The 26,405-nt window shown below is 41.8% G+C and overlaps 1 protein-coding gene across 8 annotated transcripts in view; it reads right to left on the reverse strand.

The window, feature by feature from the left end:
* The window catches only part of TBCK (TBC1 domain containing kinase), a 126,834-nt gene that overhangs the window by 58,549 nt on the left and 41,880 nt on the right, over window positions 1-26,405 (reverse strand). For 7 of the 8 annotated variants that reach the window (XM_084855787.1, XM_084855794.1, XM_084855795.1 and 4 more), the window contains 14 exons: window positions 24,820-24,961; window positions 24,038-24,098; window positions 23,366-23,427; window positions 22,128-22,189; window positions 19,733-19,881; window positions 16,372-16,510; window positions 14,411-14,510; window positions 8,473-8,522; window positions 7,566-7,695; window positions 7,188-7,286; window positions 4,585-4,647; window positions 1,826-1,952; window positions 948-998; window positions 374-457 (listed from right to left, as the gene is read on the reverse strand). In XM_084855787.1, the coding sequence (XP_084711913.1) occupies window positions 374-457; window positions 948-998; window positions 1,826-1,952; window positions 4,585-4,647; window positions 7,188-7,286; window positions 7,566-7,695; window positions 8,473-8,522; window positions 14,411-14,510; window positions 16,372-16,510; window positions 19,733-19,881; window positions 22,128-22,189; window positions 23,366-23,427; window positions 24,038-24,098; window positions 24,820-24,961 (1,319 nt within the window). The remainder of the gene's footprint in view (window positions 1-373; window positions 458-947; window positions 999-1,825; window positions 1,953-4,584; window positions 4,648-7,187; window positions 7,287-7,565; window positions 7,696-8,472; window positions 8,523-14,410; window positions 14,511-16,371; window positions 16,511-19,732; window positions 19,882-22,127; window positions 22,190-23,365; window positions 23,428-24,037; window positions 24,099-24,819; window positions 24,962-26,405) is intronic. The other variant, XM_084855793.1, reaches the window with a different exon arrangement.

The following is a 26,405-nucleotide window of genomic DNA, read 5'->3' on the forward strand; positions in this document are numbered from 1 at the left end:
TGTCCTCTATTTTTAATCATACTTTGGTGACGTGACCCACAGTTCATGACGATAAATTATACAATAGTTATAACTAGCTTCATTAATAGGAAGTCATCAAACAACAGCACAAATCTTCTGAATTAACCAAGACATCAAACCTAAATTTGCCTAAACTCTGCTGCTTCCCCCCGCCCCCCGGCCATGTTATTGGCTTTAGGGAAACTGTCTTTATGCTGCTATTCCAGTGTAATAGTAGCATGCCTTCTGGTATTTTTCTCCATTGGGTTGTGAAGCAGATTATAGATTTAAAACAATATAGATAAACAGAAAGACAAACATGTCTATAAAGGCTTTTAATGCTTATTAGATTAAGATTAAACAGAGAACCTACCTTGAATCACGTGAGAATTGTCTTTTAGAAAGAAGTTATAGAGGTATTTCGGAATAAAAGCAGACATACAGGCGTAGGCCAGGGCTAAAAGAGAATTAGGAGAGACACTTGAGTTCTATACCCAACAAATTATAAATATGTTAAAACACATATTTTTTTCATAAGTTATGCTGTTTATATTAAAGACTCCTATAATATTTAAGATATTTGCAAAAAGTAACCACCATCTATTAAAAGACCATCAGCAAACTTATCAGGGATATGAAAAATTGAAGCCTACATTAGTGTAACCACCTTCTTCAACGATCTTCTCTGTCTCTGACTCTCTCTCGCTACACACACACACACACACACACACACACATACAAACACTCCTATGTCCCACAACAAATTCTGCATCAAACGAATACAAAAAGCAAAGTAGCTGTTAGCAACACATTTGCTTTATCTGATCTGTGTGCACATATGAACTATTAAATAATAAACATGAAACCTGTGCAGTTACACATAAGCAGGCTGTAATGCAGTTTATCCATCCATTCAAAACATTCTTTGTGGAGGACAAAATGCTTACCTTCACTGTTGAAATTTAAATATAAGAATGGCGCACAAAGGGAGTCAAGACCTGCAGAGGAATAAATGAATGAGTGCACCACTGGCATTAAAGAAATTGATCGGGTCAATTGATTACAATCAGACAGTATTCAGAAGACAAATATGTAAAGAAGATTACTTTACATGTTACTTCCCATCCGTTGAACTCAGAAGAGTTCCTCTCATATTACTTACAGGAGACATTTTTCTCAGGTGACATGCGTGAATCAGTCCTGATGTAGGATTCTAGAGAAATTCAGCTTTTTTCCACTTCTGTAACATCCACCATCTCAGTAAAAGCTTTAGGTGTATTACTTTCTAACAACCAGAACTTAAGCTGCAATCCTATACACACTTCTGAGAAGGCCTATTGAGTTCAGCAGACCTAAGTTCTGAGTAGACATGTATTGGATTGTGCTGTTAATTATTATTCTGCTTATCTGTTAACATATCATTATGCTGACTTATTCTAGTTGGCCTATTAAAACAGAGTATGAAAACAACAGATGACTGAATACATTTACCATTACAAGTATATATACACTATTTTTTAAAGAAGCAAACAGAATGAAGGAGATATTACTGCATTACTTGTACTGAAAGTAAATTGTTATTTCTTTAGTTTATTCTATGACACAGAAAGAAAACATCAGAAAAAGTGCTTCTGATTGCTTAAGAAATAGTCAAGAATGTCCTCAAGAATACTGTAATGTTGGAAACTGTAGATGTTGATTATGCTGTTGGTATTTTTTATTTCATTTATACAGATAAAAAGTAGAATAAAAATTAAGTAAAAAAAGAAGAAATAGTCAATTTATGACTTAAAAATTACTAGCCCTGGTTAGCGGCTGAACTAACCTTGCCAATATACAAGATCAGGATGGGAAACTACCCATGCTTTCAGTACCCGTCTGAATTTCGCATGACCCTCTGGTGATGACAGCAACTCATCGTACTGATGACAGCGAGGAATGTCAACTTCAATCTACAATACAGCCGAGAACAGAAGCGGGGTAGGGATAAGCACCATGGAAAGACGCACAAGTGGACTGTGAGCTGGGTCCTGCTGGGTATGTAGAGTTCAAACAGGGCGGAAAGCTAATCTGTGTTTGTCTCCCCATACCACTTCCCAAACTAATGATCCTTGTATATAACCTTGTGATAGACTGAAATGAGAAGACAGTGAAAATAAGGAAAGGGTTGTACAAATGCCCATTAAAATAGCACTAAGCTGTTGATTATATGCCACCATCCAAAGGACTGTTTTGGGCAACAGTCTTCCTGTAGATTCCCAAAATTTGGGAGGGATTTCCCTGAAATAGCCCACAACTTCAATTTCTTTACTATCGTCAGTGGATTGAGTGGTTACCCTTAAGAAGTCCAGTGCAGAAGTGACTGCTGGACAGCAAAGGTTTTTTTAAAGAGATGACACCATCCCTCGCCTGTGGTCACAGTGCTATCATGCACCGTAACTTCAGCCATTTTTTGCAAAGCTGGAGGGGATCCAGGCAACAGAAGAGTATTCCTTTTGTCCATTTCAAGGACTTGAATCTAAAGCCCTGGCAGGAATCTTGCTGTATTTATCATTGAGGCCCCTGACTAAAGAGACACAGAGGGTTAGGCTAACAAGGAGAAATAAGGATTTGAAACTCAGCATCACACCTACTGCATGCAAACCAGGTGATGAGGGCTCATATCTGAACCACACAATATAATTCTGCCATGACAGGAATGAGTCGTAACGGGGTCACAGTGACTTTACAGGGATTACTCCAAAGACATGATTGAGCATGAAGGAATGTTACTCCTCCACCCAACCTCCCCCCACAAATAACCTCCACTAAGGAAATAGATATAAATACAGGAACTAAAGATGACAATGAAAACAAAGGGGCATTTCTGATGACAAGAGGATGTCGCTTAATTTCCTATTCTCTTACCCATGTTGTTCTGCATATTATATCTTTTCTGGGGTTGAGATGAAATCCCTCCCTCCCTGAAGTTAGTCACCATGCTTGAAGATGGTGAATTTGGAGAAGCTATTTAGTTGATTGTTCAGGGGCAGAATTTTTGAAAGGGGGCATGCTTACCATGGGCAGTCTTCTGTTCAGTACTAGCACTAATGTAAATTAGTTTGTGCTCTCCTAAGTGCGTTCTTAACTAAGGCTGCGGTGGCTTAGTGGTTAAGACGCTGAACTGCAGATCGGAAGGTCGGCAGGATGGCAGTTTGAGACCCGAGTGCCGCGGGACGGAGTGAGCTCCCGTCTTCAGTCCCAGCTCCTGCCAACCTAGCAGTTTGAAAGCAAGAAATTGCAAATAGGTACTGCTTCGGCGGGAAAGGTAACAGCGTTCCATGCACCTCGGTGTACAGTCATGCCAGCCACATGACCACGGAAGTGTCTTCGGACAGCGCTGGCTCTTCGGCTTAGAAATGGAGATGAGCACCACACCCTAGAGTCGGACACGACTGGTTGGGGACACCTTTACCTTTTTAAGTGCGTTCTAGTGCAATGCTCATCGCATCTGCTAGCACAACAGGTTTTCTTGGGAAACCGGTTGTGCCAGTTAACGTTATTGGCATTGCGCTTGACTTCGCTTATGTTAGTGCAATCTAATTTACATTAGTGCTAGTGTAGACTTGGATATTACCACATGGCTGCAAGAATTTCTATTTTTGCCCCCTCCACCGGAACTCTTCCTGGAAGCTGCCAGACAGCAGTCACCATTTTCCTATTCAGCATGGTGCTGGAACGATCTTGACATAGTATCATTCCAGGGGCCTTCTGGGTGGGGAAACGTACCCCATGCCCCAGAGCCCTGACATTTGGAACACATGTAGCACATACTACTAGAAGGTATGAAAATAGGACATGTATACAAAATGGGGGAATGAAATGATTCCCATACTAGCTAGAGAGCTGGACTTTGATATGTACATGGTCCTATATTCTGATTATTTGAAGAGTCTACAAAGGGGACATTCATACAGCTATCCCCCAAAATAAGGACATGCAGTGGACCCCAAAATGGTTAAATAGTGCCATACCTGTTAGGAACTTGAAATGTGTAGGCCAATAACTGTGATTACTAAAGTAACCTGAAATTGGGGCATTTGAAGTAGTTAAAACCTTAGATGGGTGGTTTACCTCATAACAGAAGGGAGCACACCATCACAGAGCTAGCAATACTGCATATGAGATGGAATGTGGGAGTTCTTTTGCCGTTCACGCATAAGGCTCAATTTCAGGAAAAACTAATGTCATGATGGTGGAGAGAGGGAAGCAATTTCAAACTGAACTCTTTCCCCTCGTTTCCCTGCACACTGGAATATAGGCATGGGTTCACATGTGAAGCCAATTAGAGGTAGTATGGTCCCACCAGAAAAGCTTGGGCTCACATACTGATTCAGCTTTGTTTATGTTACTTTCAATATCAGTTCCACATCTCTAGAATGGTGCTAATAATGGCTTTCTCACAAAGGATTATGGTTCGAAACACAAACACTGTACAATGATTTTTCTGCACCAGAAGTACTATTTCATTAAGTAGTATTTCGAAGTGTTTTAACAATTTCAAGTTTAATAATTTCACTTCATTTAAAATAAAAAGAACCTTACTTGTCTATCTGTAGGAATTGGAGTGTCCTTGTCAATAGCATCATATTTTGCTTGAATGGCGCCCTAAAATACATAAAGCACCATAGAGAATCTGAGAATAACTGAGAATATGCAAACACTCCTGAACTTGTTGAGCATGAACTGAAGCTTTGCTACCAGAGATGCCAGCAAAAGTCATTCATCCAGGGCTGAGATATGAGGTCTGGGGCCTCATAACCAACACCACTAAGAATAGGCAGCATTAGGAGCTCAGAATTTTTCTCTGGCTCAGATTAAGTTCTGAGCTGGAGATGAATTTGTAGCTTACCTACCAGTAAGCCCCTCTCCCTCCCTTTAAACACCACTCACAGGTTGGGCTGGTAATGTTCTAGCCACAGGGAGGGAGAAGAGCAGTCTTTCCCTACCCACCCTGGGGGTGGGCATGGCATAGCGGCACACCAGACAAATGGCATACCCCCACCCACATTCAACCAGTCCCCAATGTTCTACCTCTTTTGGTCAATACAGAGAGCTTCGGCTATCGGGCAGCATAGTAATGTAATAAATAAATCAATAAACGTAATAAATACTTCACCCCGATTCAGCCACATACACAGGTAAGGTGTGAGACAGCACCTGCCCTCACAACATCCCCGGCTTTCCATGCAAGCCATAACATTGAATATAAAATCCAGTGCATATCAGCCCAAATTAAACAGTCACTTGTCTCGATTAAATCTGGTAATTAACTTGGTGATTTTGTGTACAGAGGCTGTATTCAAATGTGATGACCCAGTGTGGATGTCCAAGGTGGGACTGGCATACTGGATGGACAGAGGGCAAAAGTGCTTTTGTGCTCCTCCAGGTGCATGTGTTAAAAGTGAGGTAAGGTTGATTTTTGATCTAGTTCTCTGCTACACTTGAACATGTCAAGAGACTAACCTGGTTTGCATGATCACTGTGAGTTAAACAAGCCACAGTGGCTTGTTTAAGCCAAGCTGCGTGCTGGGTGCCATTTGCTTAATCACTCGCCTGGGCATGGCTTGTCGTGTCATCCAAACCTAGGCAGCATGGCTTGTTGGAGGGGAAAACAACCCTCAAATAATCCCACAACTGTGAACTGGCCCACTGGATGCTGGGAAACATTGTGTGGGTGGGAGCGATCATCTGGGACTGGTGGTGTTGGAGAGAATGGAGTGACGTGTGTCCTCTTGCTTGTCAGTGTGGAAACTGAGCCCGTAGAACCCCTGAGCAGTTTTGATTCTGAGAAGGAACAGCAATCCGTGGGAGAGGAGCCCACTCATCCCTCACAGGCACAGCAGCTGGCAGAGATTCCTCCTGCCAGCATTCCTGAGATAGATAGTGACCCTGGCAGTGAGAGAGTGCGGGAGGGGGGCTTGCTAGATGCTCGACGCAGAGAGTGCCGAGCAATGGAGGGCGCAGAAAGGAGGCATAGCGCCTGTTGGGCGCGCAAGCAACGGTCGCGTCCTGTGGACCCAAGGGAAAGAGGGAGGAACTCTCCCTAGCCCATAAGTTCAGGGTCTGCAAGTGATTCTCCTTCATTTGGGGACCAACTGCCTAACCCGGAGCATAGGCTACTCTGCTGTTCATTGTTTAGCCGCTGGTGATTAGCATCTGAAAGAGTCATTAAGTTGTAAAAGGATTAAAGCCTTGAAAAGAATCCTTTTGTCTATGTCTTGAGTTGGCTATTGGAGTAGACTGAAAGAGGCCGCTAGGGCGCTCCTGACATTGCTCTGTGCTGATCCGCATTGCTCCATGCTGCATGTGCAGTCAGTGAACATTTGGGGCAAATCTCATGACTCTGCCCTTTCCTCTAACCATCGCAAGGGAGCCCCTCTCCTCTTGGCCCTCTGATCCAATGAGGCCATTGCCATGGGCAGTGCAAGGGATGGGCCAAGTCTGCTTCTCCAGATCCAACTCTGCCCTATCTGCTGGGATGGAGAACACATGGTGATGAGTCCAAGGAGGGGTACTTTGGACTAGTGGGTGCTGAACAAGTGAGAGGCCAGGGGCTGAGGCAAAGCAGGGATTGACAGCAGTAGGGTAGTGGGGCTGGAGTCTTTCTTCTCCAATGCAAATTTCATAGCAATTTACCCAGTTTGACATCTTTATTTTAATTGTTTTGCTTATTTGACTTAACTATAGAATGGAAAGATACTTCCCATGGCATAGCAGAGAAACGAATAAGAGTCTGATTGTCCTGAAGCCCATTTTTAGCTTCTGGAAGGCTGGAGGGCAATAGGGAAAAGAACATCGCCCTTTCCCGGCAATCCTGCTAGCAATCACCTGTATACCCAACTTTGTTCTCCCCTCTTGTTCAAAACAGAAGAGAATCTACTTTGTGTTATTGGCCTACAATGGTATTTAATAAGACAAACCATGAATCCCAGGGCATAGTCTGAAGGCACATGAGGCAGCCACCTTGCTGAAGCTAAGCAGGTTTGGGTCTGGCTAGTGCTTGGAGGGGAGACTACGTGGGAACCACATGTAGCCATCTTGAGTTGGAAGAAAGGTGGGATACAAATGTAAATAAATAAATAAATATCCATCTTCATCAATACCCTCTGGCATTTGCAAGAAGCAATTCTCTCACTTATTCTTACCTCTACTCCAAGTAAGGCTGCCCACGTTAAACCTCTCATTAGTGGAGGAATGTCGACTCTGGCTTCTTTCCAAATTTGATTTTTTTTATATGGATATGCCTGGAGACAACATTTGCAGTATTGGAAATATTTTCAATACAATCTAATATTCTGATGCTGTTTGCATGTTTGTATTTCACAATAGTATTGATATAAACATACATCTATATAGAGATTTTTTTAATTTAAAATGCCCAGGTGTTAATGTCTAAAGAAAAGTGAATAGGCCTATACAATATTTCACTGCAGAATTCATCAAATGCAAAATTAACAGATACAAACCAAGAAGTTGTACGCCAAGGAAAATGGAACAATTCCAGCTTTATTAATATTACACACCTTTAGCAGCCTGTCAAACAGGACAATTCTGTTCAGCTGGTATTCTGTATCCCGCTCTCGGATAATAAGAGGAAGATTAGCAGCAGCAGATAACTCATTATTACTGTTTGAATGGGGTATATTTGATTGGCTGAAACAGAATGGGGGCAACAGTTATAATAAAATGTATGTTGCTATAAATAGAATTAACTGTAAAAGGAAACTGCAAAGTGTAAGGCAATTAAGATCATCATCATACTCATACAGACAAAGCAAAGTCATTTTTTTTCTAAACAGAAGCTCAATTCCTCTTAATCTCCTAATTCAGAAGGTAGAATATAATAATTTTGTATAAGAATCAATAAATAGAGTAGCATCTGCCCAGAGAATGCCTGCTATTGGACAGATTAACAAACAAACAAGAAAGAAAGAAAGAAAGAAAGAAAGAAAGAAAGAAAGAAAGACCAACCAATCTTTTGGCATAAATATAGTGTCATTACTACTAATTCTGAACATTATACCTGCCCATTCATCTCCTCTCTGTTCCCAGTCAAGTTCATGTGATCCACAACCAAAAATAGATCAATGACTTTTACCAAACCCACCTTTACTGCTTCACAAGACTGACTTACAGGAAGCAGCGTAGGATTGAATCTAAGCTTACCCATACTTAGAGCAGACCCACTGAAAGCCATGGGACACAGGCTATCCTTGACTAATTTCCAATTGGTTGCAATGAGTCTACTCTAAGTATGACTAAATCTGGACCTAAGCCAAAGGCATTCTGTAAAATTCACTGATCCGATATCTGGTCTAAAGTAATGTTTTGCCTCATATAGATACGCCATGCAATTTACTGAGAAACAGGTAGAGCTAGCAGGGATACCCCACTTCTCCAAAAAGTAAATGGCTTATTCCATATACTTACTCATCTTCAAGCAATGGATAAAATGCTTCCCCACCAACATCTCTCAGCCTCTGTGAGGGATTATAAAATATTGAGGATTAAGAAGATGTTCTACATTTATAATGACTAGTAAGGAAATAGGTGACATGACAAGAGAGAGGTTCGCCTGGCACCTACGTTGTAGTCCTTTCAGTGCCAGGTGAAGACCTTTTATTTTCCCAGCATTTTATTACTCTAGTCTTTTAGCTCTGGTGTTTTAAATCTGTATTTTAAATCTCTGCATTGTTGCTAGGTTTTATTCTGGTTGTACTTTTATATTGTAGTTTTAAGCTTTCATATTTTATATGGTTTTATGCTGTACCCTGTGGTTTTAATTTCTGTGAACTGCCCAGAGAGCTTCAGATGTTGGGCAGTATAGAAATAAATGGACATCTACGACTTCATAATTATCTTGAATGTTGGTTTTGAAAGAATCCCTTGCTTGTTTCAGCCTTCAAACCTGATGCTTACTCATTCAGCCCTTCAAAAGGCCATAAGAAACCAAACCAAAGGACTTCCTCTAAAATGCTCTTAAAAGTGGGTGCAATCGTAACAGTAACTGTCCATCAGCCACAGGTAAGGGATCGAGAGCGAACTTTAAATGGAGATTAGACAGACTCATGATGGACAGTTTGTTTATTTATGTATTAGATTTTATACTGCCCAATAGCCAAAAGCCATCAATGGCTACTAGTTATGATCGCTATATGCTATTCCCAGGAGCAGAGGCAGCATGCCTCTGAGTAACAGTTGCTAGGGAACACCATCAGGAGAGAGCAACTGCTCTCACGTCCTGCTTGTCCAGGAGGCATCTGGGCAGACACTGTGGGAAACAGGATGCTGGACTGGACAGGCCTTTGGTCTCATCCAGCAGGCAGGATGCTGGACTGGACAGGCCTTTGGTCTCATCCAGCAGGCTCTTCTTATCTTCCTTCCCCTTGGGCATGTGAATGAACTGTTGTGTCTGAACAGATCTTTATCATGGCTAACCCTTACTCAGGTGCACTCCCTAATGCGGTGTTTGAAAGTAGGAACTGCTGTGTTAAATGTTGTGTTAGGAACACATCTGGGTTCAGGGTGGGGGGATTTGCAATCAAGGAGGAGCATGCCATCCCACACCGTTCTTTAAATCCTTTAACAAACAAATGCTGTGAGGTCTGTACCAGTTCTAAGTTAATGGACCTTCACTTTTAACTTTGAAAGTGTACTGGATTTTGCAAATCTCTTTGCGTTGCAGGTGTACAGAGGCACTTTTTTCCAGATAAAACCTGATCCCTCCCACCACATCCTTGGTATTCAGGGGTCGTCAACTGTAGCATGCTTTAGGCACCAACTTTACCCAGATCTTCCCTGAGTGAGTGTGCCACCCAGTCTGTTTGTAATTATGGTGTGGTATTGATTTTAATGTTTTTATTAATGCTATATAAATGCTTTAGCAATTATTACGTATTTTAATATATATTACGTATTTAATGTATTTAATTTTCTTGTGAACTGTTTAGAGATATTTTTAAATATAGTCAGTGGTATAGAAATGTATTAAATAAATAACATAATATTAAACCAAAGTTATTACATATGGGTTGGTAGAGCCGAACACTTCATTTGTATTTATTTGAGAAAAAAGTACAATTTTCCATCATAATAATTACATAGTGACATCTGCTCCCACTGCCAAGACTCTCTTGATATAAAGAAAACAGACGTGTTGGTGAAGAAATTCTCCTAAAGCATCAGTAGTGCATATGTTTCAGCATTGCAATTTCAGATGAACAAACAGCTCTTAATTGATCCCCTCACCCCCGGTGGGTGACAGAGAACAGCATGGAGCGAAGGGGTTTAGCAGGGAGCAAAAAGCACCTCTTCCAGTTTTTGAACTGTGTTTTGCTTTAAAAAAAATTAAGGGGGGAAAAAGCAGCTAGCTGTGGGATGATCTGCCCTCTTGCCCATCACATAGACTCCCTGATGACTTGCCCAAGATGTGGGGCACGAAAGGAATTCAGCCAGTCATAATCCTGGTCAGGATGTTAACTTGGACATAAAACCCACTAAATCCAGTAAAGCTTACTCCCAGGTAAGCATACGTCATTCATTTGGATTGCAGCCTAGTCTCAGGCCAGGTTCGGACGATCAGTGGGGGAAACAATGCAGTGTCAGTTGTTTCCCCTGCATGTAGTGGCCACACAATTGGGATTACCCTAATTACCTGAGCGGGTTACCGTGTTGCTCAAACCCAGTGCAGGGTGAGATCGTAGTGACATTTGACCCACCTTGCAACCCTTACTGCAAGTCACGGGTTCTAGGGTGGGTGAAAAGCCACTACGCTCGGGCTGTGGGCAACCCACAATGTGGCATGGGTAATTAGGGTAATCCCAGTCACGCGACTGGCATGCGTGGGTGTGGAATAAACAACCAACACTGTGTTGCTTCTTCCACTGATCAACTGAACCCAGCCAAAAAGTGTGCGTTCAGGGGGAAACCCCTTCACAAACCATGTGCTTTGGGCAGGTTGTTTTTGTTTTTAAAAGAAGCATTGACTTTTAAAGGAAAGGAAAAATGTGCGGTGGCAGCAGCTGTGGTGGGATTGGGATAATGAGACACCTGCTCTTATTCAAAGAGGAGGAGAACAGACTGATCATTGCCCAGGCAATGCAGGGATGCACACATGTCTCTTCTCCTATGCTGTGCATAGCGTCATCCCGCATTGCCTCAACAATGCTAGAATGAATGTCTTGTCATTAAATAGAACCTGACAGCAGCAGAGAGGCCCAATAAGTTTCACCCTACCCCCAAAATAAGCATTCCAGAATGAGCAAAGGGCTGGATGTGCCTGATCTCGTCTGATCTTGGAAGCTAAGCAGGGTCAGCCCTGGTTAGTACTTGGATGGGACACTGCCTGGGAATCAGGCTTCCTGCATTGAGCAGGGGGTTGGACTTGATGGTCTTGTAGGCCCCTTCCAACCCTATGATTCTATGATTCTAAAGAGCTGAAATTCCCCCCATTTTTCCTGGCCTGTGAATGGGGCCACAAAAGTGGGAGTGAGCAGTGCCCGGGCAACGCAGGGACACATGCATGCCTCTTTTCTTGGGCGGTGCATAGTATCATCCTGCATTGTTTTGGCAATGGTAGAATGGTATTTGGTACTCCCTCTTTCCATCAGGTAATCTGACCTAGACAGTCTCCTCTCCGCCTGGCCCCTCAGTTATTTGGTTTGGGGTCTCTACGACCACACAAATAAATATTAAAGTAGTGAATGGTCATTATCCTCCTTCCTCTTCCCTCCTTTAAATATATCAACATGTGACTGTAGACCCAAGTGTTCTGGCAACTCAGAAGTTCATGATACAATAAACTGGGCAAAAGCAATAACTCAGATATCTGAGTTCCTTTTTGGAATATTTCATTTTCCAATCTAGGCCCCCCTCCTCCAATGGTGGTTTTTCACTGAACAGAGAATGTAAATACAAATACATTATTACAGACAAGTGAAAGCCTTATTTAATTTTAAGTTATCGGATGTTTATAGGCTTATATTACCGCATTTTGGAATCAGTAAGAATATATTTCAAAAAAAGATGAGGCCAGACACGACCAACATGAAGATGGCCCTTTTAACGCTCTGCTGGCCACAGCGTGAAAGATCAGCTCTTAACTGTAGACCAGAGTACAACATGATTAAATTTAATTCCACCTTTTTGGCAATACTCTTATACAATTCAGATCCTACTCTGAAGGTGCAGGACTATCTTCCCTGGGGCTTTGCAGTGAAGTTTAAAGCCCTTTACTTCATGCAGCACTGATCCTCTTTTGATTACAGTTTGTCCCAGGAGTGGCGCTTGGAGGGTTCTGATTGTTAAGGAAAATCTTTCAGCTAATACTGCAACGTTTGGCAAGGAGATTAGTGAGATTCAGACCAGATTTTCTCACAAGAGAAAGATCTCTGTATTTAGCATATTTCAAGTTATTGTTAAAAAAAAAAAAAAAAAGCAGCATAACCAGGGTAAGACTTTTATTTGTTCAGGTATTTATGTATCAATGAAAGACTCAGACAAAATGTCTGCCAAGTGTACTCATACACTAAATAAGCTGCTTCAAGTCTTTTCCTGTTTCCTTTTCCTATATAGGGGAAGGCTTTCTCTAGCTTGTAACTGATCATCTTGCTGCTACTCCATTTTACTGTTTCTCTTTTTTCCTTTATTTAGTTTTGTTATTGTTTATTAATGGTGGATTTTAAACAATGATTTTTAATATGTTCATTTGTATTCATTGGTTTAACATACTAGGTGAAGCAGTGCACAAATACTATAAATAAATAAATAAATATGGGTAGGGGGTTTTTTTTGCTGCTGTTCAAATTACATATGGGTAGCTGTAATTTATGAAAATAGTTACATCTCAATTTGCTGTAATCATGTTGTATTTTAGGCTTCTAATTGTTGTGAACTGCCCAGAAATTTTTGGCTATTGGGCAGTACAGAAATGTAAGAAATGCATGGTGTGGTGGGGGGAAACGCCCAAGAGGGGTTACAACAAATTTCCAAAGCAACAAAACAGTAAATAATGTTTTCAAAAGACTAAAGTTGTATTCAGGTGTTTGGCTTCAGAGTACAATGAATGTGCAATGCGGGAAGAGTGAGGATAAGCATGCTAGCTTTGTCCCACTCCATCCTTGTCACCCTCCAATGGAACATCAGCAGCAATGGGCCTTTTCGATCTTAAACTTCCCATGCAATTTTGAATCCTGATTTTTAGTGCATCCCACTGCTTTCTTGGGGACTTAGGGCACAATCCTATAGAGACAGACAGGCACCTCCGACTTCCCCTGAAGTTGGAGGCAACTGCCTATCCAATGCAGGGCAAAAGCAGCACAGAGGAGAAGATTCCCTCGATGCTGCAGCCACCCTGCAGTTTGCCACAGACGTGTGTTTTCACATGTCTAAGTGCAGCTTCAGGAAGAGGGTGAGAACAGGGCTGGAGACCACATAGGAAGCTGTCTAAAACAGCTTTCATGGTCACCTCCCATCTCTGACCACAGGAACACCCTGTTTTGCCCCCCCCCCCCGTGTTATGAGCATGGAGGCGGCAGCAGTGGTTCTCTCCACATGAGCTACAATGGGGCACGGGAGGGGTGGAGAGCATGGTTTCTGGTAACCATGGTTTCTGGTTGCCAGAAACCGAAAATTCCTATGGCCATCTAGACAATACCTAGTGGCCATAGGATTGTTCACTTAACTATGACTAAACATTTGCTGGAGCGTGCCCAATGTGTTCTTAATGAAGATGAATAAATATTGTTTTAGATATATGTTTTCTGTGTATGTGCTATCTATTTATATGTTTTTATGTTTTTTGCATTTTGTATAATATATTTTTAATGGTTTTTCATTTTTGTAAACTGCTCAGAGAGCTTTGGCTATGGGGCGGTATAGAAATATAATAAACAAAATGAAAAAAGCACACCGTCAAACAAAAAAAAATAGCGCACTGACTTTTGTTTAAAGCAACTTTCAAGTTGTTTGCAGTTTTTCCAACAGCTTGTACTGATTAAGAACACCATAAATGTCAAACTTTTATTACAATGTCTGCAACTCTCCGTCCCCAACTCCCAATCATGGCAAATGTAGATTTCATAAAATAAGAATGACCAAATAAAGAAAACTTCTACATTTGAATAAGCCGTTATCTTAAACAGCTATGACAATGTATCTTTTAGTTACTGCATTTAAACAAAAGTAGCAATGCTATTTTCTTAATTGTATATAAATTAAAAGCTAATAGGAGAGGGTGGGTGTGGAAAGACAGATAGGATGTACTGCTGTATTCCGAAAGGGCAGGCTTCGTCAGCAAACATTTACAGTCTCTGTCTGAAAATAGATACATTATAAACACTCCAGCATGAGGAAGCACTGTTTTCCTTACATTTCTGAGCTGGCATAGTGAGAGTGTCACAGTTGTGTCATCCAAAAGGAAGCTTCTATCTCGCCCTTGTCCAAAGCTCTCTCCATCCTCAAATACAAAACTAAAAATAAATAAATGCAAATCATTTCAGAAATTGTTTTCGAGGCTTAATGTACAGAATTCAACATTGTATCTTTATATAGGCAATGGATGGGCTGAACAATACTGAATAAAGGAAACAAACCCCAAAATCGTTGTATCTAATAGGATTATGTGAACTTTTATTGTTTTATGGGGCAGGGCAATTTTTCCCACCTCATTCCATTACTGATTTTCAATGGGGATACTCTTATTTCCATTATCACTTGATTGGGCTTTGCTTTGCTTTGTTGTACATTTGGGGAATTGATTTTATCTATTCCTGTCTCTATAAAGTTGCTCAGTAGCCAGTGCAGTTATATGAAACAAAGTTTATTTGAGCTAGGTTGGGAATGCAAAGCAAAATTTAAAACAGGAACACAGATTTCTTTGCAAACTAAAAATGATGTCAGGCATTGAAGAGGCAGCAAGGAAGCTCTGATGAGCAAGACTTGGATTAAAATAGAAGATCTCTTAAACACAGAATGTAATGTTTTGGAGGCACTAGCCATCCAATAGGGAAGCAGGTATTGCCTTTTCAATTTTTTCCCTTCAGGCTGTATAATGACTAATGCCAACCCAGACTGGCTGGCATATTAAACTTCTACAGCAGCTTTTAAGAAGAGATGCATGCTGAGCTCGCAAGTGTTATCATAGGATCAGAGAATAGTAAGGTTGGAAGGGGCTTATAAGACCATCGAGTCCAACCCCTGCTCAATGCAGGAATCCGACTGTATGCTGTGGGCATCTTTGAAGGCCTTCTTCAAGTTCCTCCATTTTTTGAATTGAAGAGAGTGGTGACTGGGAACAGGACATTTTCCACTGTAGCACTCTGGTGGTGGAATGCTCTCCCCAAGGGGCTCATCTGGTGCCAGGTCTACTGTCTTTTCAGCAATAGGTGGAGACCTTTTCATTTGCCCAGGCTTTTCAGATGTATTTTAAACTCTAGCTGTATGTGTTTGATCTGAACTTTAATGATGCAGCAGTTTTGTTTGGTTTTTAATCCTCCGCCCCCCCAAACTTTAAATAATGTTTAGTTGTGAACTGCTCTGAAAGCTGTTGGATGAAGAAAGCAGAATAGAAATACTGTAAATAAAAAAATAAATGTAAACAGAAGCACAATCTGTAGATCTGTCCTTTTCTGAAATGATTCTATATTAACCTAATCCTTAATATATTTGGTTAGGCTGCCTTTAGTGTTACAAGCAATTGCAGAAACTTCTTCCCCAATACCTCCTCAATCCCAACAGTTTATCTGGATCCAGTAATTATGTGTACACAGAGTATGGACTAGCCCATCTGGTCCTAGTGAGGAATCTCAAGTGGCCCTGATTTCTCTCTCATCTGCAAATCTACCGGCTCCTTGCATACAACAAGAATGTGTCGAATCATCTTTTGTTTCTTTCCTTGTAGAGCGGCCTTCCCCAATTTGGTACCCACCAGATGTTTTTAGACTACAGTACCTATCATTCCTGACCATTGGCCATATTGGCCATGTTAGCTGATGAGAGTTAAATCCAAAACATCTGGACAGCATCAGGTTTGTTGTAGAGAAACAACAAATTGAAACAGTGTGTTTGCTTAAAGAAGCTTTAGAAGCATACCTTTTAGGGCACATATATTTCCTGATGGGCAATATGCACACATTAGCCAAATGAGATTTCAGATTTTGAAACGAGAACTAAAAATTAGTACAATACTGACTGCACAGGCTTGACAATGCAACTTTTTTTCAGGCTGTGGACTTCCACTTTCCCCTTTAAAGACAAGTTTCACTTTAGCATTTGACTATTTTCTTCATGCTCAATTCCCAAAAGCAAGTTGTTGTTTTTTTCATTTCTTACATAGGAAGAGTGCAGATGGGTGGTTTGGAATGAATGATTTCCTTGTTGACAAGCTCTTTCTCCAAGTCTCCTCCAGCCAAGCACCAGAGATAATAAACTTCTTCAATCGACCTTTCTGCTAGGTAATCAGAGTTTTCTTCTATTAACAGAAGCCAACAAAGACAGTATTATGAACGTTCCAGCAACCCTTACGATTTTTCCCAACACTTTTTTAATGCTAGGAACAGAATAGGAGCAATTCCTCCCACCATGTTATTAAAGATAAATGATCTTCCCTTGGAAGCACTTGAAGGAAAATCCCTGGGAAGACCAAGAACCTGGACAAACTATGGGGTTGCTCTGTAATGAGGGAGGGAAAACCATGACAGAATGTCTCCATCTTGATTTGATAGCAGAAAAGAGAACATGCAGTGAATACACAAGGGAAACATTCATTAAATGCTTTATTCATTAATTAAAAGATGCTTCTTGTCTTCAGTTTACTGGGATGCAGTGGCAGTACACAACAGACTGTACCATGTGCACAGAGTGCCTCCAAAATGTTTATGCTCATTCCACTTTTAATCTCTACCAATAGATAGTTTAAGCCAGCCAGCCCCAATGTGGTGCCCTCCAGATGCTTTGGACTTCAACTCCCATCAGCTCCAGCCAGCATGGCCAATACTCATAGTTACAGAAGATTACCTGAAGGATCATCTTCCCCCATATATACCTGCCCAGATCTGAGACAGGCTCGGGGGGTGGGGGGTAATGGATACTTTGAATTCCTGGATCTGAGGTCAGAGACAGAGCTCTGACCTCAAGCCCAGGAGTCTGAGCTCCCTGCTCTCCAAGGTTGCAAAAGCAGCCTCCAAGAGGACAGAAAGTGGGTGTTTCTCTGGTTGGGGAGGGGACTGGGGAAGCAGGGATATGAACTGTCCCCAGCCTCCTTCCCTCTCCCTCCCCAGCTCCTCAGCTAGATGGGCAAAAATGTCCATCTAGCTGAAATGCAGACCCAAGACAGAGTCTGGGGGGCCATAGGATACTTCGGATTCCTGGATCTGAGGTTGGAGACAGAGCTCCAAAGTCGGACCCAGGAGTCCAAGCTCTCCGCCCACTCCCCCTCAGGCCAGCAGCCTTGGAGAGGAAAAAAAGGGGATGTTCGCATGGGCGGGGAGGGGACTGGGGAAGCGTGGAAAAGCACTCCAGCCTCCTTCCCTCCCTGATGCCTCAGCTAGACAGGCAAAAATGCCCATCTAGTTAAAATGTAGAGCAGGGGGAGTGCAGAGGTGAATATCGCCTCTGCCGCTCCTCCTGCTCTGCATAGGATGGCCATAAACCTCCGAGTTCGGAGGTGTACGGCCATCCCCATAGGATTGCACCCCAAGATCATCTTCAGCAGTCCTTCTCCAATAGTCCCCAGCAAAGGACGTGAGGTGGGTGGCTACTCAGAAGACAGCCTTTTCTGTTGTGGCACCCCGGTTGTGGAATGAGCTTCCCGGACAGGCTTGCCTGGCACCTACATTCTGCTCTTCTTGGTACCAGGTGAAGACCTTTTTATTTTCCCAGGCATTTTAGGTTTTCAGTTTCTGTATTAAATCTGGTACTCTATTTTAAATTTTTGCACTTGCTAGGTTCTATTTGGTTTTTATTTTTATTTTATACTGTAGTTTTAAACTTTTAAACTTGTATATTGTATGTTATTGTTTTAATCGTTGTGAACCGCCCGGAGAGCTTCGGCTATTGGGCAGTATAGAAATGTAATAAATAATACATAAATAATAGCCTAAAAAAGCAATTCTGCAGCCTCTAGACAGAGTCTGGGGGTGCCATAGGATACTTTGCATTCCTGGATCCAAAGTCGGAGACACAGCTCCAACCTTGGACCCAGGAGTCCAAACTCCCTCTCCCTCGGCGAGCTCAAAGAGGAGGGAAAGGGGGCAGTTCTGTGCTGCTCCTGCTCTGCATAGGATTCCCGTCAGTCTCTGAGTTCAGAGGCTGACAGAAATCCCGCTGGGACTGCACCCTAAAGAAATCTGTAGGGCACCAGGCTGGGTAAGGCTAGCTTAATATCAGATTTGTAGCCAATGCCTGTTGTCCTTTGAAAATCAACAGCAAGGGCACTCAACTCATCACAGAGTTCAAATTGAATTTTTCCTCTCTTTTTGAGTAGAGCATATGCATGAAGAGCTGCTGTGTATCAAGTTAGACCGTCGTTATTGAGCCTGGTGCGGCCTATGTCAATGAGCAGCAACTCAGTAAGGTCTGAAGCAAGCCCCATCCCAGGCCCAAAGCCTGAAATCCTTTTATCTGGGTATGTTAGGAATGGAACCTATGGGTATATGGGCATGTGGCTCCTCTTCCCTTTCCATGATGGCTAAAAAGCCTCACACATCTTTGGTCATTGAAGTGCAGTAATGAAAGTCTCATTTCTGGTCCTTCTGATTGCTGCTATATATAAACTCTAATGTACTTTCTAATAAAATAGTAACTTCCAAATAATCAGCTGAACTCTCTGAAATAATTGCATGATAAAGATTTGACGTTTCATTAAGAACTGCAATACAGACTCTCTATCAGCACATCAGTGGGAGAAATGCTCATGCGAATACATGAAATTAGTGGAAAGGACACTGTGAACAACTTTTACCAGGATTCAAAAAGAAAAGCAGTTTTAGACAAAATAAATTTAGAATGGATATCATAGCACGCTTCCTAATTTTAAGATCACTTAGATCCTATACATGTCTAGACAGAAAGAAGTCTATACTTCCCAGCATCCTCCAGCCAGCACGGCTGGCTAGAAATGCTGAGAGTTGTAGGATTTTTTCTCTCTCTAAACATGATAGGATTGCACCCATAGGCAATGTAATAAACTACACTTCAGAACCTGAGAAATTCTTTATCTGGACTGAATTACTTTGCAGGGCTGCTATAAGATTAAAAAGGGGTAGTCTCAGATATGTTACCTTGAGGTTGTTGGACTAAAGGTAGGACACTGATATAGGGTTAAATCCAATGACGTGTGAGCTGGTTTCAGCTTGCGCAATAGGACTTCCCCTTGCTTTCCTCCCTGCTGCAGCCTCCTGCATGCCCCCCAAATCTGCTCTGCTCCAGAGAGTCCCCCAGCCTTCAGGGCAGAGAGGAAATCTCTTCCCTCAGCAGACAGCCAGCATTGGATTCAACCCATTATAAACACCTCATAACTTCCCTTCCAACTCTGTGTAACAAGATAAATCCTGAACCCACAATGGTGCTTATAAACACATACGATGCTTCCAAGCAGACAGAAAATCACCACCCAGAAATATACCATTATGTTGACAGAACAAAATGAAAAGAAAATTTGCCTGTGGTGAAAAATATATAATGTTCATCCTACCTTTAAACAGCTGACTAATATCCTCAGGAAGAGTTAAGTTAGCACATCTTAGAGTGGCAGAGAAGAGGCTGGCAGGTTTGTGGAAGGTTGGGTATAAAGATGAGATTTCACTGAATACTGAGTCATTCAATAACTTGTCGGGAGTAGGTCTTGAGTAAAAGAGAAGGAGCAGGGAAACATTATCAGTTCTGTTTTGAAAATGAAGTGCTTAAAATATATTTCATGAAAATCCAAATATAAAATGTACATGCACATTTGTGTAAGTAAAGCAGTTTCTACACTGTATACTTTCCCTATGTAAACTCACTCTAACAATTCAGCCCTATGCATCTTTAAAGCAAGCCCCCTGTGTTCAATGGTGCTTATTCCGTTGCCCCATGCAAATTTGCATACAGTTACAGCACAATCCTATGGATGTTTAGACAGAAAAAGTTCTACAATTCCCAGCATTCCCCAGCCAGCTGGAAGTTGTGAGACTTTTTTCTGACTAAACATCCATAGAATTGTGCCCTTAATCTTATTCTTCCTTCCATTTATCAGCTTCTGTGTACACTGTATATCTTTCAGCTATCAGAGGCAATATAAAGCATATTACCCAGTATTATGTTTTGCAAGTGTGTTCCCTTCTTAACTTACAATCGATTCTCAAGTCAAAAACAGTTACTTATTGGTGCATTTAGGGAGCAATCCTATGGCTGCTAGACAGTGGCCAGACGGCCATAGGACATGCTGTTTTCCGGGAACTGACCTCGGAGCCCACGCTCCAAGGTCGGTTCCTGGAGAACCTACCTCCCCCCACTTCCGTGCTGCCTCGGAGGCAACGTGGAACAGTCCCATCCTCCACGCTTGCAAGAGGACCACAGAGGGGCTGGAAAGTGGCATGGCTGCGGGTGTTCTGGGGTGGGCGGAAATGCCGGTACGACACATCCAATGTGTCGTACAGCAGCCTCCATCCCCACTTCGTGCTCCTGCAGCTAGACAGCTGCAGTCGGCTGTCTAGCAGAAAAAGCAGGGCAGGAGAAGCACGGAGGGAACAATGTTCTCTGTGCTTCTCCTGCCCTCCTTTGGATAGGTGGTTGCCTCCAAGTTCGGAGGCAGCCGCCTATCTCGATAGGATTGCGCCCTTACTTGCTCATATAGGCGGTCTACTTACATCAATAAGAGTAGAGGTAGGTAGTTATGCAACAACCACAGCATTAAAGTTCATGAACAGGAATTTTTCTTGAGTGCCTCCTATTCACTACTCCCAAGATGTGTGTGAATGGTCTCCTAGTGCGTTATATTGCTCATGCAAGTAGATCACTTGTATGAGCTGTTAAATATGGCTGATCATAATGTACGAACTGGCTCTTAGTTCAGGCTTAAGTCTAAATCTTGATAGAGGAACAGTGCAGTACACTATTAAGCTGCAATAACAAAAAACTGTATTTTAACTTCTACACTGCCTTATTTCCTTATCAAGGTAGTGTCATAAACAGACTTCTGCATGTTGTTTCTAGCTACTTGGGGAACCTTGCTCTTAAACACCTGTTGGACACATACCTCCAGTTCCATTACTGGTGACAGCACTGAGCATTTGTTCAGGCAAAGAGGGAGGGGATTATGACTGAACCCTACCACTACTTTCCCTGACCACCCCAAAAGATGACTGGTGCCATCACTGGTAGTCTGAGGACCACACGTTACATTTCTAAGATTACACCTATAAGTATAAAGTGTGATTGCAAAAAAACACACCTCTGTTTGCAAGTAAATAGCATATAGGTATGCTTGTTCGGAATCTGTGATTGGCTGGCGCTCCCAGCGTACCATACACTTGCTGGCAAACCTGGATGTGCCTCTGCATAACTTGCAAAATACTCTAGGTAGGGACTAAATGCATGGTGCTGTAGTGGTGAGAGTGCTGGACTGGGAGCTGGGAGATCTGGGCTCTAGTCCTGACTTGGCCATGGAAGCTCACTGGGTGACTTTGGGCCCAGACTCTCGGCCCAGCCTACCTCACGGGGTTGTTGTTGTGTGGATAAAATGGAGACGAGGAGGAGGAGGATAATGTAAGCCGCCTTGGGTTCCTTGCAAGAGGAAAAAAAGGCGGGATATAAATGCAATAAATAAATAAATGACTGCTAGATGTGTTAGTTCCAAACACTAAAGAGGATCATACATCAGTACACACACACAATTGGACTGGCGTCTCTGTTAATAGATGTATTCTATTAATACATCTATTAGATGTATGTATAGGTAGCAGACGTATGTATAGCTAACAGAGATCAAATAAGACTGCCATATACAGCTGACATTTTTAAGGTAAGTAGGTATGTAGCATTGCAGCTTAACAGTTATATTTCCCTTTCCTTAAGCATACTTAGCCAATATATTTTAAGTGTGCACTCACCGCTTGGAAGGCTGGAATGTAAGACACTTCTTCAGCAGAGCTAAAGTATTTTCAGGAACTTCCTGGTACATAAAAGCACAAATACCACAGTCAAAGTTTGCATACCATATTGGATGGAGCAAAGCATGTAAAAATGTGCACATTGATTATAAATGAAGCAAAGTGAACTATGCTTCTGTTTGAATACTAAGCGTCTATAGCATGTTATTAAAGCTACACCTTCGGGTCTGGATAAAATCTGTAACATACAGCAGTAGATTTTTATCACATGCCAATTCTTACAGAGCAGAAGGGATTTCATTTGTCAGACATATGAATATTTATTAATAGAAAATCATGTTAATGTCACAGAATATCAAGCTGAACATTTAGACTCATCAGTGTCTTTAATCAGCAGTGCTTCTTTACACATTTTTGCTGAACGTCAGATTCACGGCAGTGTATCAGTTCAACAAATACACTCAGAAGGACAGGTTTTCTGTTCAGTCCATGTATACTGCTTTTAAAATGTACTAGAACTGGATTAATTCCTGTTTGAGGTTAGGACAGTCATTAGGACAGGGAAATTAACCCAAGATGGCTTCTCATTACGTGCTAACCATGTCTCTGTGTAGCATTGGGGGGGGGGGGGCTGCTTTGGGAAAGAGGTAGGGGGAATCCACTTCCACCAGTCCTGTTGCAAGTGCATAACAGTGCAATCCTATGGCTGCTAGACATTGTCTAGACGGCAATAGGTTTTGCGGTTTCTGGGAACTGAGCTTGGAGCCTGTGCTCTAAGCTTGGTTCTCAAAAATCCAACCCCCCCCCCCACCTTGTAGGAGGTGTGGTTCACCCCCGGCTCCGCGCTCAGAAGAGCAGCGTGGAGCGGCTAAAAAGGGGGTGTTCTTGGAGGCAGGGACCACGGAAGTGCCAGTACGACGCTACCTCTGCGCTGTCTGCGCCCCCCCCCCCGCCCTGAGGTACCCTAGTTAGACACCCGAAAAGGGCTGTCTAGCCACAAATGCAGGGCGGCTGTAGGGCGGAGAAGATCTCCTCTGTGCTCTGCTCATCCTGCATTGGATAGTCAGCTGCCTCAGAGTTTGGAGGCAGCCGCCTATCCCCATAGGACTGCGCCCAAAGTCTGGATCCAACCCACTGAATTTTGGAACAAATATTATTTCAAGAAAAAAGTCCAATACAGTGATAATAAGTTAATATGGCTATAATTAAGCAATACAGAGAAATAGGTATGTTCTGACCTTCATAATATCCAGACAACCATGTTCCTCAGCTAACACTGTTATGATATCATCCACGCATCCTGTAAATGAGAACAGTAGGAGGAACAAATGTTATCAATGTGACACCACTCAAAGAGAAACCAGAAATATGTCACCTCCTTAGGGAAACTCATCACCAGACCATATACAGAGAAAACAGCATCACTCTCATATGGTCAAGAACAGTGGGTCAGATCCAGAGTTCCATGGAATGAAATTCCACAAATGGGATGATCCTGCAGGTTGAAGTTGATACTATCAGTATCAACTTCAAAAGGTGATTTTCAATTATTCCCTCTCCCTCCCCATTGCAGCCCCCTTTGTCTCTGATAAGTGGGCTGGATTTGGGCCAGAAGGTATTCCATTGTATTTGCAAAGTATTTGCTGGATTATGGACACTGCTGAAAAACAAAATCACCGTGATAAGCAGCAGTTCTTACTTTTCTCCTTGTTAAAATCCTTTCATATCTTTAAAAGTATTGTTAGCTTTGCTCCTCTGCAGTTCTGGATAGTGCTGGTTTAATGTATGTTTAACTTTCCAACTTTCACATGTACTGAAAACACTGCATCCCCAAGTCAGTATTATGACCTTGGATTCACCTGGAATTTTATGAAGTCCTCCTGCCCCACGGTTATATTTACATTACTCACCAAGATTAAGTATAAGTTTTAGTCTTTCAGCTACATCCAAACTCTGGAACAGCTTTCTGCCCTAAAGGAACAGTAAGGTATGTGATTAATGAAGAATCTTTATGAGTGCGTGGCCATTGTGTGCTCTTAAATCTTGCATTAACGGAGAAATCCATGATGATAATAGTTTTCTTTTACAGAATCGTTTTTGCTAACCTAAGTAACATATGCATGCCAATTTAAAACTGCTGTGCCAACTCGAAAGTCATTATGTAGAATATTCATCAGCATCTGACTATATGTAAGATGTGGTAAAAGTATCAACAAAATGCAGCGATAGGAAAAATGGTAAATAGCATGACAACTGTTGTTGTTTTCCTTATAGTGATCAAGTTAACTGCTACAATTGTTGCTTTCGGAGCAGTGAAAAAGAAAATAAACTCTGGCTTCCTATTAAGGTAAAAGGTAATTCTTACGAACATCGAAGGTAATTGTTCCTTTTTGCGGAGAAAACTGACATAATTCTACCTCTTAAGAAGTGAAGACCCCTTTAGCACTGTCTTCTCTTGAAATCTTTCCTGTGTACAGTACAGCATTTTATCTTCAGCATTTTTTCCCGTATGCTGCTCTAGTAAGATGAATGCTATTCTTCATCACTGACTGGAATTTGTTGTCATTGTCTCACAAATAGGATGACTTTAAGAAAATGTGACACATATGGAGTGAAAATGTATCTATATTAAGCTGTTCCATTCAGAACCAACCTGATAACCCAAATACATAAAATCATGTAAGTTACATACCACACAAAGCTCGAATAATATAACACCAAGGGACCATACATCCGATTTAGGGCCTGAAGGGAGAGGCTTTTCACTTTGCATATGATCACTACATTTGATAATTCCCTGTGCAATTACTTCTGGTGCCAGGTATGATGGGTACCTATAACAAACATAATTAAAGGAATGGCATACTTCAAGAGGCCTGCAGGACATATTGAAAAGCAATCTCATTTAAACCGTATATCATCATAGTGACCAGCCATGGTTTATCAAAACTCGGTTTGTCGGAACTCTATAACTTTTAAAAAAATATTACTTATTTTAACATGGTGCTTTTATTCTTTTATTCTGTTTGCTGTTCACTGCTCTGAGATCTTTGGATGTGGAACAGTATACAAATATTGTAAATAAATAAAAACAAATAAATATTTTATAGCTTAAAAAACCTTGAGAGGTACTGTTGGCATGAAATACTAGTACTCTCTCTCACACACAAAAAGTCAATGTTAGCTTGAAAAGATGCCTTACCTCACATATAAAAAGGACCCCCCCCCCAAGTATTACTTTTTATAATTTACATAACGTTTTATTGTGGAAATTGCTTTTTCATTTTCTTGTTCCATTTTATGGAATAGGTTACTGGGTTTTTCAACTGTGTTTCAAATTGTGGTGTTCTGCATAGGCAATGACAATAAAGCTGCCCCCAAAATAGCTCATCAGCAAATGTTATTCTTTCCCTGCAATGCGCAGCCATAGAGGAGTATTAGTTGTTTTAGAAGATGGACTCTCCCTTCAAGAACAGAACTCAAAATCTTGCACACCATTTTGTGTCATTTTGGTTGGTCCTAATAAAATTATAACTGTGACTTTTTCCCCTCATGGACCAGCACAGCTTTGTTTTTTTTAATCTCCCTCATGGGTGACTGGTAGGTCCAGGAGGCTTAACCAGCATGTCATGCAAACTGAGAAGCAAGCCCAAGTCCACTGAGTCAGAGCATGCCTTATAATGCGTCCCTGAGTTCGCTGCAATGCGCAGGGATTCCTCAGCACATGTACTGAAGGTATGTGGTAGACAGATCCGCTATACGTGATCCCTCAAAGCTACTTACGCCAAGCAATTTTAACAAAGCGTTCTCTGTCTTGCACCACTAGAACTGAAATGTGATTACAAGGTTATCAATTAGTGTGATGCAGCCACAGAAGTCTTCCTTTATAACCCATAAGCAGTCCAAATGCCTGTATTGCATTGCTGCCATTAACTTTCAACATTGTAACTTAAGGATCTAAACCAGGCATTTCTCGGACTACAATACCAACGCAACGAAGTGAACAAAGCAGATCAAAAGGGCTAGGCTGGAACCCAGAAATCATCTACTACAGACAGACCCAGAAGAGAAAACAGAACATGGCTTGATGTCACCTGCAGCTTCCAGCTAAGACTGCTCAAACATATCATCAGTGATCTACAACCCATCCTGGACCCATGCAACACTTCCTTCTCATAGGCCTTGAGTGGTAGGCTTGTACTTGCTTACAGATAGCTGGTCAACCTAAAAAGGTTACTCACCAGCAACAGACCTTACAACAGAGATGCAACACAGGAA

The sequence above is a fragment of the Heloderma suspectum genome, chromosome 5, assembly GCF_057233095.1.
Source record: "Heloderma suspectum isolate Gila_16-S chromosome 5, 16-S_ref, whole genome shotgun sequence".
Taxonomy (NCBI): domain Eukaryota; kingdom Metazoa; phylum Chordata; class Lepidosauria; order Squamata; family Helodermatidae; genus Heloderma; species Heloderma suspectum.